Source organism: Aotus nancymaae, unplaced genomic scaffold, assembly GCF_030222135.1.
Source record: "Aotus nancymaae isolate 86718 unplaced genomic scaffold, 86718_ANA_hifiasm-v0.15.2.pri h1tg000138l, whole genome shotgun sequence".
NCBI classification, from domain to species: domain Eukaryota; kingdom Metazoa; phylum Chordata; class Mammalia; order Primates; family Aotidae; genus Aotus; species Aotus nancymaae.
Genome location: NW_026988553.1, coordinates 3,428,431 through 3,450,194, shown reverse-complemented (window position 1 = coordinate 3,450,194; position 21,764 = coordinate 3,428,431). Strand labels below are relative to the sequence as shown.

Sequence of the window (21,764 nt, the reverse complement as noted above, 5' to 3'; positions counted from 1 at the left end):
CCAACATACAGCTCAGGCTGGTGCTTCAGAGGGTGCAGGCCCCATGCCTTTGTGGCTTACATGTGGTGTTGAGCTTGTGGGTGCACAGAAGTTAAGAATCAAGGTTTAGGAACCTCTGCCTAGATTTCAGAGGATGTATAGCAATGCCTGAATGCCCAGGCAATAGTTTGCTGCAGGGGCAGAGCCCTCATGGAGAACCCCTACTACGGCAGTGTGGAAGGGAAATATGGAGTTGGGGGCCCCACACAGAGTACTCACTGGGACACTGCCTAGTGGAGCTGTGAGAACAGGGCCACAGTCCTCCAGATCCTAGATGGCAGATGTAAGGCCGGCTGCCTCACCGGGAGCTAAATGAACACACTTATCTCTCCCCGTGCCGGCCTCTCCATGCTGACACGGTTATCTCTCCCCGTGCCGGCCTCTCTATGCTGGCTCCCCACACCCACTCCTATCTGGTCTCTCTATGCAGGCTCCACACACCCACTCCTGCATTCCTCACTCGACCCCTTCAAAATTTAAAAAGCCCGCCAAAGATTTGTCCAACGGCAGCTTAACATTGACCTCCCCAGCCGGTCAGCCCACCAGTAGTCCCACCTGGCAACCAATGGCAGCTCGCCCCATCGGCACCTTGACTTCCCCTCACCACTGAAACTCTCTGCTCTTTGTTTCCCTAGTGATAAATCAAACCCCCTCACCAATGAAACTCACCAATGAAACTGTCTGCTCTTTGTTTCCCTAATAATCAATCAACCCTCCTCACCAATGAAACTGTCTGCTCTTTGTTTCGCTAAAGACCAATCAATTACCTCCACTCCCTATAAAACCCCACACCCTGAGAAGCCCAGTGCGACTTCTCTGGCCCCTTCCCAGACCACAGAACCTCGCCCGGGAGCTGAATAAATTGGATTCTCATTTTCTCACACTGGCCTCGGTTTCCTCATTTTGACTCGGCAATATACCTTACAGCAGATCCACTGACAGCTTGCACCATATGCCTGGAAAACCCAGAGACACTAACACCAGCCCATGAAAGCAGCCAGGAGGGGAGCTGTGCCCTGCAAAGTCACAGGGGCAGAGCCGTCCAAGGCCATGGGCGTCCACGTCTTGAATCAGCATGGCTGGATGTGAGACATTTTGGAACAGGTGTATTTACCCAATGCCTGTACCTCCATTGTATCTAGTCAGTATAATAACTAACGTGCTTTTGATTTTATAGCCTCATAGGTGGACTTGCCTTGTCTCAGATGAGACTTTGGACTTGGACATTTGAGTGAATGCTGGAATGAGTTAAGACTTTGGGGGACTGTTGGGAAGGCATGATTGTGTTTTGAAAGGTGAGGACATGACATTTGAGAGGGGACAAGATGGACTGATATGGTTTGGCTGTGTCCTGAACCAAATCTCATCTTGAATTGCAGTTCCCATAATCCCCACGTGTCATGGGAGGGACCCAGTGGGAGGTAACTGAATCATGGGGACAGTTTCCTCCATGCTGTTCTCATACTAATGAGTGAGTTCTCACAAGAGGTGATGATTTTTTAAGGGGCTTTTCCCTCTCCTTTGCTCTGCATTTCTCTCTCCTGCTGCCATGTGAAGAAGGACATCTTTGCTTCCCTGTCTACCATGATTGTAAGTTTTATGAGCTCTCCCTAGCCATGTTGACCTGTGAGCCACTTAAACCTCTTTCCTTTAAAGATTACCCAGTCTCAGGCATGCCTTCATTAGCAGTGTGAGAATGGACTAATGCATTCCTTATATCTAATTTGTGCCACTTCCATGCTATTTTGATTACTGAGTCTTTCTAGTAAGTTTTGAAATCTGGAGGTGTGCTTTCTCCAACTTTGCTTTTTCTTTGTTTTGGCTATTCAGCACCCCTTGCAAATCTACAAATTTTAGGGTTGTGTTTTCCATTTCTGAAAAAAAAAAAAAGCCATTGGGAATTTTAATAAGTTTTATAAGTTTCTAGATTTCTTTGGAGAATACTGTCATCTTCACAATAAGTCTTCCCAATCCAAGAACATAGGATGTCTTTTGATTTATTACATGTTCTTTAATTTCTTTCAGCAGTTTTCTATTTTTAATTGTAGAAGTCTCTCTTTCCTGTATTTGGTTAATTTTTTTCCCAGGTATTTTATTATTTTGGATGCTATTGTAAATGGAATTGTTTTCTTTTTTTTTTTTTTGAAATGGAATCTTGCTTTGTCGCCCAGGCTGGAGTGCAATGGCACAATCTCTGCTCACTGCAACCTCCACCTCCGGGTTCAAGCAATTCTCCTGCCTCAGCCTCCTGAATAGCTGGGATTACAGGCATGCATCATCACACCCAGCTAATTACTGAATTTTTAGTAGAGACAATGTTTCACCATGTTGACCAGGCTGGTCTTGAATTCCTGACCTCAGGTGATCCACCTGCCCCAGCCTCCCAAAGCATGGAATTGTTTTCTTAATTTCCTTTCTGGATTGTTTACTGCTGGTGTACAGAAACATAATTAATTTTTGTGGAATCTCAAACCTACAGTGTTTATATATATGTATATCTATAAAAAAATACAAAAGTTCTTAGGGATACACACACACACACACACTACACACACACACACACATATATAATCATGTTATCTGCAAATACAGATAGTTTTGCTTCTTTCTTTCCAACTTGGATTTTTTTTTTTTTTTTTTGGTCCAATAGTTCTGGTTAGAACTACCACTATAATGTTGAATAGCAGTGGCAAAAGCATGCAACCATGTCTTCTAACCGTTCTTAGGGGGAAAGCTTTTGGATTTCACCACAGAGTGTAATGTTAGCTGTGCATTTTGCATAAATGCCCATAAATGTTGAGAACATTCATATCATGAAAGCTTACTGGATTTTGTCAGATAGTTTTTCTGCTTCAAATGAAATGATCATGTGGTTTTTTTGCCCTTCATTCTATTAATGTGGTGTATCATATAAATTGATTTTCTTATGTTAAACCATTCTTGCATGCCTGGGATAGATCCTGCTTGGCCGTGGTGAATCATTCTTTTAATATGTTTTGGGGTTCTGTTTGCTACTAATAGTATTTTGTTGAAGACTTTCATCTGTATTCATAAAGAATATTGGTGGCTTTTTTTTCTTTCAATGTCTTTGTCTAGCTTTGTTTTCAGAGTAATGTTAGTCTCTTAGAATAAACAGAGAAATGCCCCCTTCTCTTCTATTTTTTGAAAGTTTGAGGATTCGTGTTACATCTTCTTTAAATGTATGGTACAAATACCCAGTGTAGCTGATCTGCTCTTGGACTTTTCTTTTGGGGGGCTTTTTGATTACTTACCCAATCTATTTTTATAGATATGTTCAAGTTTTCTATTTCTTTCTAAGAATTTTTTGGTAATTTGGGTGTTTTTAGGAATTTGTCTCCTCCATTCAGATCACCTGAGTTGCTGGTGTACAACTGTTCATACTTTTACAATCCTTTTTCATCCAGTAAGTTTGGTGGTAATGTCACTACATTTAGTTCAGATTTTAGCTATTTGGGTCGTTTCTCGTTTTCCATTGTCAGTCTAGCTAAAGAAATGTTCATTTTGTTGATATTTCAAAAAGTTGTTTTGGTTTCCTTGATGATCTGTATTATTTTTCTATTCTCTATGTTATTTGTCTTTGCTGTATATATGTATCTGATGGCTCTTTCCCTGACGATTAGTGATGTGTTGAGCACTTTTTTCCATATACCTATTGGCCATTTGTATGTCTTTTTTTTTTTTATTTTTTGAGAAATGTCTACTCGAGTCTTGCCCATTTTTAAAATCAGGTATTTATTTTCTTGCTATTGAGTTCCTTATGTATTTTGGATATTAAACCTTCACCAAATGTATAGTTGGCAAATATTTTCTTCCATTTTGTAGGTTGTGTCTTCACTCTGTTAGATTTTTGGCTTCGCTGTGCAGAAGCTTTTGAGGCCATATTAAAAAATCATAGTACAGACCGGTGTCATGGAGTTTTCCCCCTATGTTTTCTTCCAGTAATTTCATAGTTTGTAGTCTTATCTTTAACTCTGAAATCCATTTTAATTTTTTTATGTGGTCAAAAAAACCAAGAATCTAATTTTTCATTCTTTTGCATGTGGATATTCTGTTTTCCCAAGACTATTTATTGAAGAGACAGTTCTTTTCCCATGATGTGTTTCTGGCACCTTTGAGAAAAATCACTTGGCTGTAAATGCGTGTATTTCTGGGTTCTTTTTTTTTTTTTTTTTGAGACAGGGTTTCGCTCTTGTTACCCAGGCTGGAGTGCAATGGCGCGATCTCAGCTCACCGCAACCTCAGCCTCTTGGGTTCAGGCAATTCTCCTGCCTCAGCCTCCTGAGTAGCTGGGATTACAGGCATGCGCCACCATGCCCAGCTAATTTTTTGTATTAGTAGAGACGGGGTTTCACCATGTTGACCAGGATGGTCTTGATCTCTTGACCTCGTGATCCACCCGCCTCGGCCTCCCAAAGTGCTGGGATTACAGGCGTGAGCCACCGCGCCCAGCCGTCTTCACTTTATTAATCAACCTAGTTTTTTGCTCTCTTGTTCAGATTGGTTAATTTGTACTGATCTATCATTAAAGTTTACTGACTCTTTCTTCTGTCATCTCTATTCTACTATCTAGACCATCCAGTAAGTTGTATATTCTACTGATTATATTTTTCTTTTTTTTTCCAGGCAGAATGCAGGAAAAAAATGGGATTTTAGAACCTTTTTTATGCCAATAATTGTGCTTAACAATGGAGATAGGAAGGAATAAGGGAAGAAAATAACAAACAAGCAGCCAACCAATATTTCATTTAAACCTATGAACTGCTATGCAATTATTGAGGAGTGATTTTCTTCCAATTATGTAGTCACTTTTGGAATAGGTGTGATATGGTACTGATAAGAATGTGTGTTTTGTGTATTTGAAGTGGAGAGTTCTATAAATGTTTATTAAGTTTACTTGTTCCGGGTCTGAGTTCAAGTCCTGGATGTCCTTGTTAATTTTCTGTCTCGTCGATCAGTCTAATATTGACAATGTGATGTTACAGTCTCCCACTATTATTGCGTGGGAGGCTAAGTCTCTTTATAAGTCATTAAGAACTTGTCTTATGTATCTGGGTGCTCCTGTATTGGGTGCGTGTATATATAGTATCATTAGCTCTTCTTGTTGCATTGATCCTTTTACCATTATGTAATGTCCTTCTTTGCCTCTTTTGATCTTTGTTGCTTTAAAGTCTATTTTATCAGAGGTGAGAATTGCAACTCCTGCCTTTTATTTATTTATTTATTTTTGCTCTCCGTTTGGTTGGTAAATCTTCCTCCGTCCCTTTGTTTTGAGTCTTTGTGTGTCGTTGCATGTGAGATGGTCTGGATACAGCATGCCAATGGGTTTTGGCTTTTTATCCAGTTAATAATATATATCAGTTTAATACTGCCATTTGATGCTAGCTGGCTGTTTTGCCCATTAGTTGATGTAAATTTTGCATTATGTTAATGGTGTTTACTTTTTGATATATTTTTGGAATATTTTCGGAAAGGCTGATACTGGTTGTTCCTTTATATGTGTAGTGCTTCTTTCAGAAGCTCTTGTAAAGCAGGCCTGGTGATGGTGAAATGTCTAAGTACTTGCTTGTTCGCAAAAGATTTTATTTTTCCTTCACTTGTGAAGCTTAGTTTGGCTGGATATGAAATTCTGGGTTGAGAGTTCTTTTCTTTAAGGATGTTGAATATTGGCCCTGACTCTTTTCTGGTTTGTAGGGTTTCTGCTGAGAGATCTGCTGTAACTCTGATAGGTTTTCCTTTGTGGGTAACCTGACCTTTCTCTCTGGCTGCTCTTAGTATTTTCTCCTTCATTTCAACCCTAATGAATCTGACGATTATGTGCCTTGGGGTTGCTCTTCTTGAGGAATATCTTTGTGGTGTTCTCTGTATTACCTGGAGTTGAATATTGTCCTGCCTTACTAGGCTGGGAAAGCTTTCCTGAATAATATCCTGAAGAGTATTTTCCAACTTGGATTCATTCTCTTCATCACATTCAGGTACACCTATCAAACGTAGATTAGGTCTTTTCACATAGTCCCATATTTCTTGGAGACTTTGCTCATTCCTTTTTATCCTTTTTTCTCTAATCTTGACTTCTCGTTTTATTTCATTCAGTTGATCTTCGACCTCTGATATCCTTTCTTCTGCTTGATCAATTCGACTGTTAAAACTTGTGCATTCTTCGCGAAGTTCTCGTGTTGTGTTTTTCAGCTCCATTAACTCACTTATATTCCTCTCTAAATTGTCTATTCTTGTTAGGATTTCATCAAATCTTTTTTCAAAGTTCTTAGTTTCTTTGCATTGGGTTAGAACAAGTTCTTTTAATTCACAGAAGTTTCTTATCATCCACCTTCTGAAGCCTACTTCTGTTAATGGAACGCACTCGTTCTCCATCAGGCCTTGTTCCGTTGCTGATGAGGAACTGTGATCCCCTGTAGAGGGAGAGACATTCTGATTTTGGGTATTCTCAGCCTTTTTACGCTGGTTTCTTCCCATCATTGTAAATTTATCCACCTGTCATCTTTGTGATTACCGACTTTCAAATTAGGTCTCTGAGTGGATGTCCAACTTGCTGATTCCCAGCACTGAAATCTGAGCAATCCACTGCGCCGGCCAAAACAGCAGTGTTAAGATTGATGGTGCTTTTCTGCCCGGGAATCTCCAGTCTAGCTCCCTTCTTGAGTCCGTCGTTCAATCAGCTAAATAGGCGACTCTGTCTTCCCGGAGCTCCAAACAACATCGGCCAAAAGGGGACCCAGTCCCGCTCACTCTGCACCAAGAACTGCCGTGCCGAGGTTCGTGCACTCAACAAGAGTTGCACTGGAGACCTGTGGGGCTCCTCTGCTGGGAATCTCCTGGTCCGTGAGCAACAAAAATTCATCTGAAAGTGTGGCATCCTCTCGTTCTCTGCACTTTCACTGAGAGCTACAATCCGGAGCTGCTAGTGATCAGCCATCTTCGATTATATTTTTCAATTCTAAATTTTTTTTTGAGACAGAGTTTTGCTCTTGTTGCCCAGGCTGGAGTGCAGTGGTGTGATCTTGACTCACTGCAACCTCCACCTCCCAGTTTCAAGCGATTCTCCTGCCTCAGCCTCCCGAGTAGCTGGGATTACAGGCATCTGACAGGACACCTGGCTAATTTTTGTATTTTTGGTAGACACAGGGTTTCACTATGTTGGCCAGGCTGGTCTCGAACTTCTGACCTCAAGTGATCCACGCACCTGGGCCTCCCAAAGTGCTGGGATTACAGGCATGAGCCACTGCACTAGGCCTTTCAGTTCTAAAATTTGCATTTGGTTTTTCATTATTGCATTTATTTGCTGAGAGTTTCTATTTAAACATTTGTTTTAAGAGTGTTTGCAGTTGAACTACCCATCTGAAAAGGATTAGTCAGAATATATAAGGGGCTCAAACAACTCTACAGGAAATTATCTAATAATCCAATCCAAAAATGGGCAAAAGATTTGAATAGACATTTCTCAAAAGATATACAGATGGCAAACAGGCATATGAAAAAGTGCTCAATATCACTGATCATCGGAGGAATGCAAATCAAAACTACGCTGAGATGTCATCTCACCCCAGTTAAAATGCTTGATATCCAAAAAACAGGGAATAACAAATGCTGGTGAGGATATGGAGAAAAGGGAACCCTTGTACACAAACTGAAAATAGAACTACCATATGATCTAGCAATCCCACTGCTGGGTATATACACAAAAGAATTGAAATCAGTATATTGAAGAGATATCTGTACTCCCGTGTTCACTGTAGCACTGTTCACAATAGCCAAAATTTGTTAGCTACCTAAGTGTCCATCAATAGACAAATGGATCAAGCAAATGTGGTACATATACAAAATGGAGTACTATTCTGCCACAAAAAAGAATGAGATCCTGTCATTTGCAACAATGTGGATGGAACTGGAGATCACTGTATTAAGTGAAATAAGTTCAATGTATGGCACAGAAAGACAAACATAACATGTTCTCACTTATTTGCGGGATATAAAAATCAAAACAATTGATCCCATGGAAATAGAAGGATGGTTGCCAGAGACTGGGAAGGGTAGTGGGGGACCAGAGAAAGGTGGGGATGGTTAATAGGTAGCAAAGTAAATCATTAGAAAGAATAAATAAAATGTACTATTTGATTGTACAACACAGTGACTATAGTCAATAACTTAATTGTACATTTTACAGTAACTTAAAAGAGTGTAAATGGATTGCTGTAATGCAAAGGATCAACGCTTGAGCAGATGGCTACCCCATTCTCCATGATCTGATTATTTCTGAGCATCAACATGACACTCAAAGGAAATGATCATTGGAGCACTGTAGAATTCATATTTTCAGATTAGGAATGCTAAAAAAGTATAATGCAAGTATTCTAAAATGTTAAAAAATATAAAATCTGAAAGTGTTTCAATAAAGGATACTCAAGCTGTATTTGCTTTAAAGTCTTTATCACATAATTCCTACGTGGGTGTTAGCTCAGTGTTAGCATCTGTTAATGTCCTTTTCTATGCATACCACATAATTGTGAATTGCACTCTCAGTATTTGGAATAGTATGTTGAGACACTGGGTCTTGTTTGCATTCTATGGAGAATGTTGTGATTTTTGTTTTAGCACACATTTCATCTGGTTAGGTTCAGGTTCAATTTTCCACAGCCTTCCGTAGGTAGCGGTTCTAATTTTTCAGAGCCTATGTAGTGTTCTTTGGATATTACCTGCATGTGCACCACCTAGTGGTCAGTACAGGATCTACGTAGTGGTCTTCTGTTCTCATGTGCACCACCTAGTGGTCAGTACAGGATCTACATAGTGGTCTTCTGTTCTCATGTGCACCACCTAGTGGTCAGTACAGGATCTATGTAGTGGTCTATTGGTTAATTCTGTTCTCATGTGCACCACCTAGTGGTCAGTACAGGATCTATGTAGTGGTCTATTGGTTAATTCTGTTCTCATGTGCACCACCTAGTGGTCAGTACAGGATCTATGTAGTGGTCTATTGGTTAATTCTGTTCTCATGTGCACCACCTAGTGGTCAGTACAAGATCTATGTAGTGGTCTATTGGTTAATTCTGTTCTCATGTGCACCACCTAGTGGTCAGCACAGGATCTATGTAGTGGTCTATTGGTTAATTCTGTTCTCATGTGCACCACCTAGTGGTCAGTACAGGATCTATGTAGTGGTCTATTGGTTAATTCTGTTCTCAATTATGCTAATTAGGATCAGATCCATTCATACGTCACTGAAGTATTAGCCAAGAAATTTATAAAAAACTTTATGAAATTGCTTTATCATGTTCCTGCCTTTATGTGATTTCTTGAATCCCTTTTGTTTCTCCTACCAGAAACATGAGACTCTAGCTACTCCTCTCTCGTGTTCCTCCATTAGTGAACCAAATGTTCAATAACCAAGCTTTCATTCTTATATCAGAATAATCATCATCATTATATCATTTGCAGTAACAGCAACATCAGTAGTTCTTCTAATTAATAGTTAATAATGAAAACAATAATAATGATGAACTGTCTGGGACGAAGTATGACAGCAATTGTTAAGACTGGTGTCCCAGAGCAAGATATGTCAGGTCTAGCACTGAGTGATACCTGAACAAAACAGCTGGCTCCCAACCTGTTCACCCTAAAGCGAAGCCTCGTGTTGACAAGCCAGGGCCACAAATACTGAGCTACCACTTCACTTTATAAAAAGGGGTACACAAGAAAGATTCTAAAAATGAAACAGAAAAAAAATGATCAGAGGAAATGGACAGCTGTAAAAAGCAAAAGGAAATCTGACATTTCAATATCATATCAATGAAATAAGAAAAGGATGCTGTGAAATGGCAATAACCACCAAATGTAGAAAAAAAACTCTTGAAATTTAAAAATATAAAAATCACTAGCATTCCTATACACCAGCATCAGTAAAGCCAAGAGCCAAATCAGCAATGAACTCCCATTCACAATTGCTACAAAAAGAGTAAAATACCTAGGAATATAGCTAACTAGGGAGGTGAAAGATCTCTACAAGGAGAACTACAAACCACTGCTAGGACTAAAAATTATTCTATTACAAAGACACATGCATGTGTATGTTCATTGCAGCACTGTTCACAATAGCAAAGACGTAGAATCAGCCTAAATGCCCATCAGTGACAGACTAGAGAAAGATAATGTGGTACATATATACCATGGAATACTATGCAGCCATAAAAAAGAATGAGATAATGTCCTTTGCAGGGACACGGACAGAGCTGGAGGCCCTTATCCTTAGCAGAGTAACACGGGAACAGAAAACCAAATGCTGCATGTTCTCACTTATAAGTGAGAACTAAATGATGAGAGCACATGGACACATAGAGGGGAACACCACACACTGGGGCCTTTTGGAGGATAGAGGGTGGAAGGAGGGAAAGGATCAAGAAAAACAACTAAGCTTAATACCTGGGTGGTGAAATAATCTATGCAATAAATCCCCTACGACACAAGCTCACCTATGTAACAAGCCTGCACTTGTACCCCTGAACTTAAAACATTAAAAAAAAAAAAAGATTTAGTGGCTAATAAACTCTAAATAAAGCATTTCAGAGTTCAAAACAAAATCTGGCCAGGTGCCATGCCTGATGCCTATAATCCCAGCACCTTTGGAGGCCAAGGCAGGAGGATCACTTGAAATTTAAAAATATAAAATTGTCAAAATAAAAGTTAGAAGATAAAATTTTTTAAATCCAAAACTAGAATAAAATAAAAGAGACAGAAAATATGAGTAAAAAGAGTCATTAAGGTCAATTTAGGACCTTTAACTTGTGACTGACAGGAGTTCTAGAAAGAGAAAGGGAAAAAACAGGGAGGAATTATCAAAGAAAAGAGAAAAGGATACGGTATCTCTGTCCTACTAACTTAGGAGGAAAAGGAAGGAGAGAGCTGTAAGAGAGGAAGCTGGTGTCCACGAGACAGGGTTATAGTGGATATATTAAGGAGGACACTGACCATGAGAACAAGGAGTCCTACACTGATTACCATAACCGAGACCAGAAAGCCTCCTTTCCCTGCAGTGTAGGTTCATTTAAGTCATCTTCCCAATACTTCTGATGCCATCTTAGAGTGAACATGGGCAGTAAGCGAAGTAATTGAAGGAATGAGAAGTCATTCCCCAAAGACCAATATAAACTTGAAGAAACTTTAAATTATGGAACTGGACTGAGTTACAAATAACATTTCCTCTCTCCAGGAAGTGGGTAATAGAGAATTGCCCAGAGCTGAAGGATAAGTACTGTCTGATTGAAAGTGTACAGCAGTTTGAATAAAATATCTATATTCTAATTATATCATAGAAAATTTCCCATCAAGTATAAACAGAAACACCTAAAAGCTGTCAGAGAGGGGAAAAAGTGCCCTACAAAGGAACAATTGGACTGGCAAAAAAAAACTGATCAGTAGCACTGGATGTTTAAAAACAATGAAACAATGCCTTCAAAGTTATGAGGGGGAAAATTTCCACATTGAATTCTGTATCTAGTAAGGTTATTAATTAAGAATAAAAACATTTCAGACAAGCAGAAGTCAGAAAGTTTAACTCAAATACACACCATTATTTGGAAGCTACTAGGGAGTCTTTTCCAGCAAAATCACACAGTGAACCGAGAAAAATAACATGAAATCCAGACCACAGTGGATTCAACCCAGGAGAATAATGAAGGAAAATCCCAGGATGTCAGCTGTGCAGTAGGCCTACAGAATATACCAGGTTAGGGTAAGAGGATAGTGGGTTTCAAGGGCGCAATCCTAGGAAAAGCAAGGATTCTAAATATTTTTATATTACTTCTGAAGATGTAGAGCTCTGGGAGACGATAAAGGCAGAAAAACAAGGGTAAGAAGCCACTCAAAACCCCATGTAAAAATGAAAAACTCTATAAGAAAGGCTTAGTTGTACACGGAATAATATTTACATAACAATAACAATAGTAACACTTTATTTTCTACTCTTAGAACCAACCATAGACAAAGCAGAGAAAATGCAATTATGATCACGACACAGAACACAGATGCTTACAACTGTGAAAACTACAAGTAACAGCAGGGAACCGAAAGATACCATCTACTGTCGACTGTTAATAGAATAAATAGAGGGGCAAACCTTAGGATTAGAAAAGTCACCAACAGAAGAACAGAAAATAGTAAGATAACTACATTGGGAAGAATGGAGATGGGGTGGTGTAAATGAGCACAAATAATGTATTTAAATATGTAAATGCCGAAACGTGACTACCTGGAGCAGCCAAATATTTACACGTATACATTGATCACCATGAATGTGACAGCTACAAATATAATACCACAAAATTAGAGATATCAAGGCAAACAAAACAACTAAAAGGAAAATTAGGCGAAAGAAGTGGTCCCATTTGAGAAGCGAAACTATTTATCATAAGACCTTCTGTACCATTCAATATTCATATGCATATGCACGTATTAGTGTGAAGATTTTAAAAATTAATATTTCTTGACAAGGTAATACTCTTGTATGGTTCTGCATTCCAAACCTATGAAAAAACCGACGATAGTGTCTCCACATTCTCTACTCTCTCACACTCACATCCTCTCTGCTGAGGTGGCTGACGTGTTTCCTTCCAGATATCTGTGTGCATTTACAAGCAAATGTGCAGGTGTGTATATTTATCTATTTCTCTTCCACATCTTTACACAAACGGCAGCACACTATACAAACTGTTCTTGTACCCTGCATTTTCCACTTAACAAAATACCTTGGAGATATTTCTGTATTACTGCCAAGCTTCCTTACAGTTTTCTTTTTTTTTTTTTTTTTTTTGAGGCGGAGTTTCGCTCTTGTTACCCAGGCTGGAGCGCAATGCTGTGATCTTGGCTCACTGCAACTTCCGCCTCCTGGGTTCAGGCAATTCTCCTGCCTCAGCCTCCCGAGTAGCTGGGATTAAAGTCACGCGCCACCGTGCCCAGCTAATTTTTTGTATTTTTAGTAGAGATGGGATTTCACCATGTCGACCAGGATGGTCTCGATCTCTTGACCTCGTGATCCACCCGCCTCGGCCTCCCACAGTGCTGGGATTACAGGCGTGAGCCACCGCGCCCGGCCCCACAGTTTTTTTTTTAATGGCTGCATTTTATGCCATTATATGAATGTATTATAATTTATTTAATCAGTTCTGTACTGATGAGCATCTGTTTTTTCCCAATTGTTGGATATTTCAAACAATACTATAATAATAAATTCCTAAGTATTACAAGAAAAAAAGGGAATACAGTATTTGCTTTTATATCTCAATTACAAAATGAATGAATGTGGCTTTCATCTCTGCATCCTCAGTGCCTATCATGATGCTTGGCATATAGTAGGTACTCAATTAAGATTTGCTAATGGCCAGGTGCGATGGCTCATGCCTGTAAGCCCAGTACTTTGGGGAGGCCGAGGCGGGTGCATCACCTGAGGTCAGGAGTTCTTGACCAGCCTGGTCAACATGGCGAAACCCTGTCTCTACTAAAAGTACAAAAATTAGCCGTGCGTAGTGGCATGTGCCTGTAGTTGCAGCTACTCAGGAGGCTGAGGCAGGGGAATTGCTTGAACCCAGGAGGTGGAGGTTACACTGAGCCGAGATCGCACCACTGCACTGCAGCCTGGGTGACAGAGTGAGACTCTGTCTCAAAAAAAAAAAAAAAAAAAAGATTTGCTAATTTAGATCAAATTGGATTTCGATAAGGAAATGGATCTATATAAACATTTAAATGAGATACTCTAATTCTGAAATGAAATTTATGACACAGTCAACACAGGAATCTATACACACATCTAATGCTCTGCATATGCAACCTGCTAAATGTCAAGCAGGACTGTGGTGACGTAATTGCAGTGAAGAGACTGCTCATATGACCCTGGCTTCCTAGGTAGCCCATATCCAACCTGCTAAAGAGATGCTAACTCATCAAAGAGCTGTAAATCTCAGTGTCTTACCAGTGAAAGAAAGAAAATGCAACAGAACAATAAATTCCCTGGATTGGAGGTTAGCCCTCCAATACAGACACAAGTCTCTCTCATACTTACTCTGAACTCTTTTGGGCCTGTATGGATTGGAAGCAAGTGTAGAGTACCCGGCCAGTCTATCAAAGGAAAAAAAGAAAGAAAGATTAATACGGAGAAAGACCCCAAAGGTCCCTCTAGAAGCAGAAGGTTAAAAGAGATTCCAAAGGCCGGGTGCGGTGGCTCACGCCTGTAATCCCAGCACTCTGGGAGGCTGAGGCGGGTGGATCACGAGGTCAAGAGATCGAGACCATCCTGGTCAACATGGTGAAACCCCGTCTCTACTAAAAATACAAAAAATCAGCTGGACACAGGCACGTGCCTGTAGTCCCAGCTACTCAGGAGGCTGAGGCAGGAGAATCACCTGAACCCGGGAGGCGGAGGTTGCGGTGAGCCGAGATCGCGCCATTGCACTCCAGCCTGGGTAAGAAGAGCGAAACTCCATCTCAAAAAAAAAAAAAAAAAATACAAAAATTAGCTGGGCATGGTGGTGCATGCCTGTAGTCTCAGCTACTCAGGAGGCTGAGGCAGGAGAATTGCCTGAACCCAGGAAGCGGAGGTTGCGGTGAGCCGAGATCGCGCCATTGCACTCCAGCCTGGGTAACAAGAGCGAAACTCCGTCTCAAAAAAAAGAAAAAAAAAATTCCAAAGATGTAATTGCCGTAAATCAATTTCTATAAAAAGGATCATATGCTCAGTCAACATAAGATGGTCACAACCAAGCATCTCCTCATGTAACAGCAGGGAATTGTTAACAAACACAACAACCAGGATCCTAAGAACCTGAACCTTCAAACTGCTATCCTCAAAGCTGACAAATGTATTCAACAACTGCTTACGATGACAATGAATAAATAAATGTATGATGGCAAAGTTGAAAGCATTTCAAATGATGTATAAACTTCAAGGTACTGAACTTCAATGTTTCTCGAAAAGTGATTTTACGGAAAATATTCATTATAGCACAGATTCTAAGCATATAGCTAGTGCACTAAATAGGACCCTGCTGGTATTCTTGGCAGAATTCATCCCTACAATGTTAAGTACGACACATATCATAACCTCTTGACATGAACATAAAACTCAAACAGAATTCAAATACACAATGGCAAGACCGGCCACTGATCAAAGTGCTTAACCTCCCTTAGCTTCAAGTTTGTTCGTCCATAAAATGGGAATAATGATCCTGGGCTTCTGTCAGGGTTACAGCATATTTATGTAAAGCACCTAATAAGTACATGCCGTACAGTAGGTGATAAACGGTAGTTGCTACTATCACTAGCCATCAAACTATACACAGCATCCAAGCACTTCTCATCCTCTTCACTCTTAGCATCATGACCAAACATCCATCATCTCTTGTCTAGATTACAGCAGTATCTTCCTAACAGGTTTCACTGATGCCATGGAGTCCACCCCCACCCTCTGCCTACTGTTCAGTCTAAACAGAAGCCAGAGATCCCATTAAAACACAAAGTCAGGGCCGGGCGCGGTGGCTCAAGCCCGCAATCCCAGCACTTTGGGAGGCCAAGGCGGGTGGATCACGAGGTCAAGAGATCGAGACCATCCTGGTCAACATGGTGAAACCCCGTCTCTACTAAACATACAAAAAATTAGCTGGACATGGTGGCGCGTGCCTGTAATCCCAGCTACTAGGGAGGCTGAGGCAGGAGAATCGCCTGAACCCAGGAGGCGGAGGTTGCGGTGAGCCGAGATCGCGCCATTACACTCCAGCCTGGGTAATGAGCAAAACTCCGTCTCAAAAAAAGAAAAAAAAACAAAACAAAACACAAAGTCCTCCTCCAGTGACTTCCCAGAGTCAAAGCCAAGGCCTGACAAGATCCGGACCTTGTTTAGGACAACTGAATGAATTATCATTCAAACTGGGACACCTCCAAGAGGGAAAGACGCTAGGATAATAGGGCAAAACTAGGACCGACAGAGGCAAACTGGGATGTACGGTCATGGTCTTCCTCACTCCGCTGCCGCCACGTCAACTTCCCTGATGTTCCCTCAACGTGCCACACTCACCTTACGGTCTTTCCACTGGCTATTTCCTCTGCCTGGTACGTTCTTTCCCCAAGAAATCCGTAAGACTTGTGCCCTCACCTTCTTCAGCTCCTGACTCAATGACCCCTTTCATTGAAACCTTTCCTGGCCATCCTATTAAAATGGCAAAGAGATTTTTCTCTACTCTGCATGTACACACACACACACACACACAGACCACACATAGACACACAAACAAAATACCTTTGTGTTTTTATCTTCTATAAAGCAGGAAAAAATAAGGCCTACAAAGCCTTGATCCATCATCTGGTACATGGCTTGTGTGCGAACATCTGAAAATAAATGAAAATTTAAAAATCTTCTGTCAACAGACTATATCTTACAGACTTGAAGATTTAAAGGTAACAGTGACACATAATCTCCCTAGGATCCAGATTGTATAGGCAGAACAGGACTATATCCTAAGGACAACATCAAAGTATAAATGTTTTGCTAGGTTAGGATACTACTACGAAAAGTCTGCCATGAAATAATAAAACTTATTAATAACTCTAGCCTGCCTAGCCCAAGAGTACCTCTGCTATGAAATGTGGTATAGAAAGAGAACTTGAAAATTTCAGTCACCCTGGAACTTGGTAATATACTCCATGGAGACTCCAAGAAAAGCTTTGGAAGGAGAAAAAAATATTTCCTAGAAAAAGCCTTTTGATGGACAGGTTCTAGGAAAGAGAATATATTTGCGAGGCTTGCTACTAAAGAACAGAAGTGTGAAATTATTACAGAGGAAAATCTTACAGGAAGCCATTGTATAGAAGTGATTGTGATAGGGCCGGGCGCGGTGGCTCAGGCCTGTAATCCCAGCACTTTGGGAGGCCGAGGCGGGTGGATCACGAGGTCAAGAGATCGAGACCATCCTGGTCAACATGGTGAAACCCCGTCTCTACTAAAAATACAAAAACTAGCTGGGCGTGGTGGCACGCGCCTGTAGTCCCAGCTACTCGGGAGGCGGAGGCAGGAGAATTGCCTGAACCCGGGAGGCGGAGGTTGCAGTGAGCCAAGATTGTGCCACTGCACTGCAGCCTGGCGCCTGGCAATAGAGTGAGACTCTGTCTTAAAAAAAAGAAAGAAAGAAAAAAAAAGAAGTGATTGTGATATAAATTGAACATTCCAGAGAGTAGAAACCATCCTCTGCTTTTACTTGATTTTTTTTTTATCCATAGGATTCTGCTTGCAATGCTAACTGAACTTTTGAAAAGAGATTATAAACAGACACCAAACAACAACGTTAGAAAGGATTAAAATATTAAATGCCAAAAACTAAACAGAGGCTACATTTAGTCCTCAGACCATTGTTTATAAAGGACACAAAAGATCAGGTTGTCACAATGAAACACTGCAAATTAGAGTTTGGTCCAATGGCTTCCATTCACTGAGTCTGGCAATCTGTCCTGCAACATTCTTTGCATGTATACCTTTTCAAGTGGATTTGACTCGTCCACAACATCTTTCTAAATAAAGACTGAGACCAAACAGTGCCCAGCACTGAGTATGAAGGAAATATTGGCTGAAAATATTGCTAAAAATATATAGCACTATAAAAACGGTCTCTGTACCGCTATATGGCCTTGGGAAAATTCTTGGTACTGTTTTGTTTTTTTTTTTCTTTTGAGACGGAGTTTCGCTCTTGTTACCCAGGCTGGAGTGCAATGGTGTGATCTCGGCTCACCGCAACCTCCGCCTCCTGGGTTCAGGCAATTCTCCTGCCTCAGCCTCCTGAGTAGCTGGGATTACAGGCACGCGCCACCGTGCCCAGCTAATTTTTTGTATTTTTAGTAGAGACGGGGTTTCACCGTGTTGACCGGGATGGTCTCGATCTCTTGACCTCGTGATCCACCCGCCTCGCAGTCTTTTTATCTCTCTACACTGACTCCCTGGAGAATTTCATCTAGTTTTGTGGCTTCAGATCTACACTAGCCACTCCCAACCCTGAATGTCAGAACCATATATCCAATTGTGTACGTCACATTTCAACTTGGTTGTTTCTTAGAACAATGCTAGTGAGTATGTTTCACGTGAGTTCAGTACCTTTATCCTGATACCTGCCAAAGCGAGCCAGCCCTGCCCATCCGCTGGCTACCAAGCGTCCCTGACCTTGGGCCCCCAGAGGCTCAGACTGACCTCGGTCACCCCCGACCGGGGAGACCCTCGTGTCTGCATCTGCTCCTGTGGGAAGGAGTACTCTTCTTGCCGGCCTAATGGATGTACCACCTCTGAGTATCGGCTACGCCTTGGGAGACCACCTGAGCTCGGAGGGACGCACTCATCTCAGCAGCCTCGGACCCTGCACCAGTCACCCTTGACCCCTCAGCCTGCCCTCATTCTCTCAGGCATTCTGCTTCCCAGCCATACGGTCTCCGCCTTTCCTGGTCTCTGAGTGAAAAAGGCCGCTGGTGCCCCCGGAATAGCCAGAGTTATTTCGGAAGCCTCCGACAGAGGTATGAGAGGCTTTAATGACATCGGAGCATTAGCCTGGCCGTCCTTGGGATTCAATGGATGAGAACAGCTGCCGCTTGCTATATGTTGCTGAGGATCGGCTGGATAAAGTGCAGTGAGCCTTCAGAGCCTAGTATTTGGCCAAGACTAGGGTGACTCGAGAACAGGGATGGGGGTGCTTTGCAAGAAGCTGCCTGGTTTGAATACGCGACGGCCCAGTCCTGCTTTGAGGAATCTGAGAGATTTGATTTTACAAGCGCTTTAATTCAGTTCTTACACAAGGATACATCACGTGGCGCTGTGAGCAGCGGCGTCTCCCAGTTTCGTAAAGAGAGAGGGCGGGCAGGGGTGGTGGCTCATGTCTGTAATCCCAGCACTTTGGGAGGCCGAGGCGGGCAGATCATGAGGTCAGGAGATCGAGACCAGCCTGGCCAACATGGTGAAACCCCATCTCTACTAAAATACAAAAAAAAAAAAATACCTAGGCGTGGTGGCGGGCGTCTGTAGTCACAGCTGCCCGGGAGACTTGACCCCGGGATGCACTCCAGTCTAGGCAAGGAACGGAGGGAAAGGAGGGACGTAGGGACGGAGGGACCGCGCGCAGGTCAGCTTGTCTACAACACTACTGCACAATGTCCAGATCGCCTACATATTGCTGGAGAAAGTCACTCCAGGTTAGCTTGGACGTCAGCCAGCACTGGACAGACAGCGGTGACCACACACAAGTTCCCAAGGTGTTTTGCAGACGGATAATCACAATCCCTTGGGCATTACCTGGCAGTATACATCCTCTGCTCCCAAACCCAAGGTGGCCTGCCACCAAGACTCATATGGAGAGCACTTCGGACATTTTCTCAGAACCCTTAAAGTGAAATAACCTCGTGAAATCACCAAAGAGCAGTTCCTCAGCGTCATTCAAGTAGCTGAAATGGCAGAGCAGTCCTGGGGGAACCAGGCAGCCACAGATCTAGCCAGCAAATTCGTAAAGATCTCCGCGGTCAAGACAGAAACTCTAAACCGCGCCGAGGCTCAAGCCTAGACCTCGCCTGAGATCCCACTGCCTGCTTCACGTCTCCTTGCCACTGAGAAAGGCAGATGGAACCTTCTGGTGACATTATCCTCAGTGAAAATTAAGAAGGGCAATCAACAGGAAACCACGTATGGGTTTCGTTACCGGTGTGACGAAACTCTTCAGGATGTGACTTTAGACCCAGGTACAAAAAGTTGGAGGTTTCTTATCTGATTCCTGTTGAACTCACGCCTCATACACAACAGATGCTCTGGGCAGGGCTGGTTGGGTCTCTCAGGAAGAAAGCAGGTCAGGCATTGGACCACATAAACTGACCTGGAAACCAGGAGTTTCAGGTTTTCTCTGGAGAGGGCTGGTTAAGCTGTTAGACTAAATGTCACATGCATGAAGCAGGCTGCAGGATGTACTAGGCCCCTTTGTGGGCAATTACACAAGGATTTAACAACTGGTTTTCTTGAAGAGTCTGTGATTTTGTGCACAGCGATATTACACAGCACCATTCCTAAGAAATACGATGAAGCATCCATATGTAGTATTAAAAATCCATTTTATTATTCTGGCCTGAAATACAGACATTCTCTCTGTCTTTTTTTTTTTTTTTTGAGACGGAGTTTCGCTCTTGTTGCCCAGGCTGGAGTGCAATGGCGTGATCTCAGCTCACCGCAACCTCCGCCTCCTGGGTTCAGGCGATTCTCCCAACTCAGCTTCCCGAGTAGCTGGGATTACAGGCACGCGCCACCGTGCCCAGCTAATTTTTGTATTCTTTTTTTTTTTTTTTTTGGAGACGGAGTTTCGCTCTTGTTACCCAGGCTGGAGTGCAATGGCGCGATCTCGGCTCACCGCAACCTCCGCCTCCTGGGTTCAGGCAATTCTCCTGCCTCAGCCTCCCGAGTAGCTGGGATTACAGACACGCGCCACCGCGCCCAGCTAATTTTTTTTTTGGTATTTTTAGTAGAGACGGGGTTTCACCTTGTTGACCAGGATGGTCTCGATCTCTTGACCTCGTGATCCACCTGCCTCGGCCTCCCAAAGTGCTGGGATTACAGGCGTGAGCCACCGCGCCCGGCTCTTTTCCTATTAAAGGTACTTAGAGTTGTTATTCATTGCTCACTTTTTCTCTGACGTTTGCAATACAGTGCCTCTGTTAGACTCCATTCTGTTTTTCCCATTTATTTACTTTCTTAAATATTATATTTAATTGGCAAATCATAATTGCATACATTTATAGGGCACTCGTTCTTAAAAGGCTGGAGACGAGTGTGAATGCCAGCTCAGCTGGGCAATTATTTTTCTTTAGTTGTACCCATAATTTCATTACTGTTAATTTTTTGTTGTTTTTTTTTTTGAGATAGAATCTCACTCTGTCACCCAGGCTGGAGTGCAGTGGTGCGATCTCAGCTCACTGCTACCTCTGCCTCCCGGGTTCAACTGAATTCTCCTGCCTCAGCCTCCCCAGTAACTGGGATTACAGGCACCCACCATCATGCCCGGCTAAGTTTTACATTTTTAGTAGAAACGAGCTTTCACCTTGATGGTCAGACTGGTCTCCAACTCCTAACCTAAAGTGATCTGCCTGCCTCATCCCACCAAAGTGCTGGGATTACAGGCGTGAGCCACCACGCCCGGCCTGTAAATATTTTTGAGATCTCAGGCGAGAGACCTGATGTGTCCTCATTGTTAATCCCTTCAACTTAGATATTTGATATACTCTCTCCCTGTCCTTGAGAGTTTTACAAATCAATGCTTTTGGGTCTTTCTTTTGTTGTTCATTTTATTATAGGGACAAGGTGTCATATACATGATTCTGAGACTATGTTCTTCTTTGACAGAGATGAAACTACAGAGGCACGGACAAGTTAAAATATTTTCTCAGCCGAAGTGATTGTGATAGGGCCGGGCGCAGTGGCTCAAGCCTGTAATCCCAGCACTTTGGGAGGCCGAGGCGGGTGGATCACGAGGTCAAGAGATCGAGACCATCCTGGTCAACATGGTGAAACCCCGTCCCTACTAAAAATACAAAAAATTAGCTGGGCGTGGTGGCGCGTGACTGTAATCCCAGCTGCTCTGGAGGCTGAGGCAGGAGAATTGCCTGAACCCAGGAGGCAGAGGTTGCGGTGAGCCGAGATCACGCCA

At 42.3% G+C, this 21,764-nt stretch overlaps 2 protein-coding genes across 4 annotated transcripts in view; one reads left to right on the top strand and one right to left on the bottom strand.

Moving 5' to 3' along the window:
- Positions 1-21,764, top strand: part of CMC4 (C-X9-C motif containing 4) — a 93,423-nt gene that overhangs the window by 44,084 nt on the left and 27,575 nt on the right. The window lies entirely within an intron of this gene.
- Positions 1-21,764, bottom strand: part of BRCC3 (BRCA1/BRCA2-containing complex subunit 3) — a 65,997-nt gene that overhangs the window by 30,021 nt on the left and 14,212 nt on the right. For all 3 annotated transcript variants that reach the window (XM_064371563.1, XM_064371562.1, XM_064371564.1), the window contains 2 exons: positions 16,352-16,440; positions 14,123-14,178 (listed from right to left, as the gene is read on the bottom strand). In XM_064371563.1, the coding sequence (XP_064227633.1) occupies positions 14,123-14,178; positions 16,352-16,440 (145 nt within the window). The remainder of the gene's footprint in view (positions 1-14,122; positions 14,179-16,351; positions 16,441-21,764) is intronic.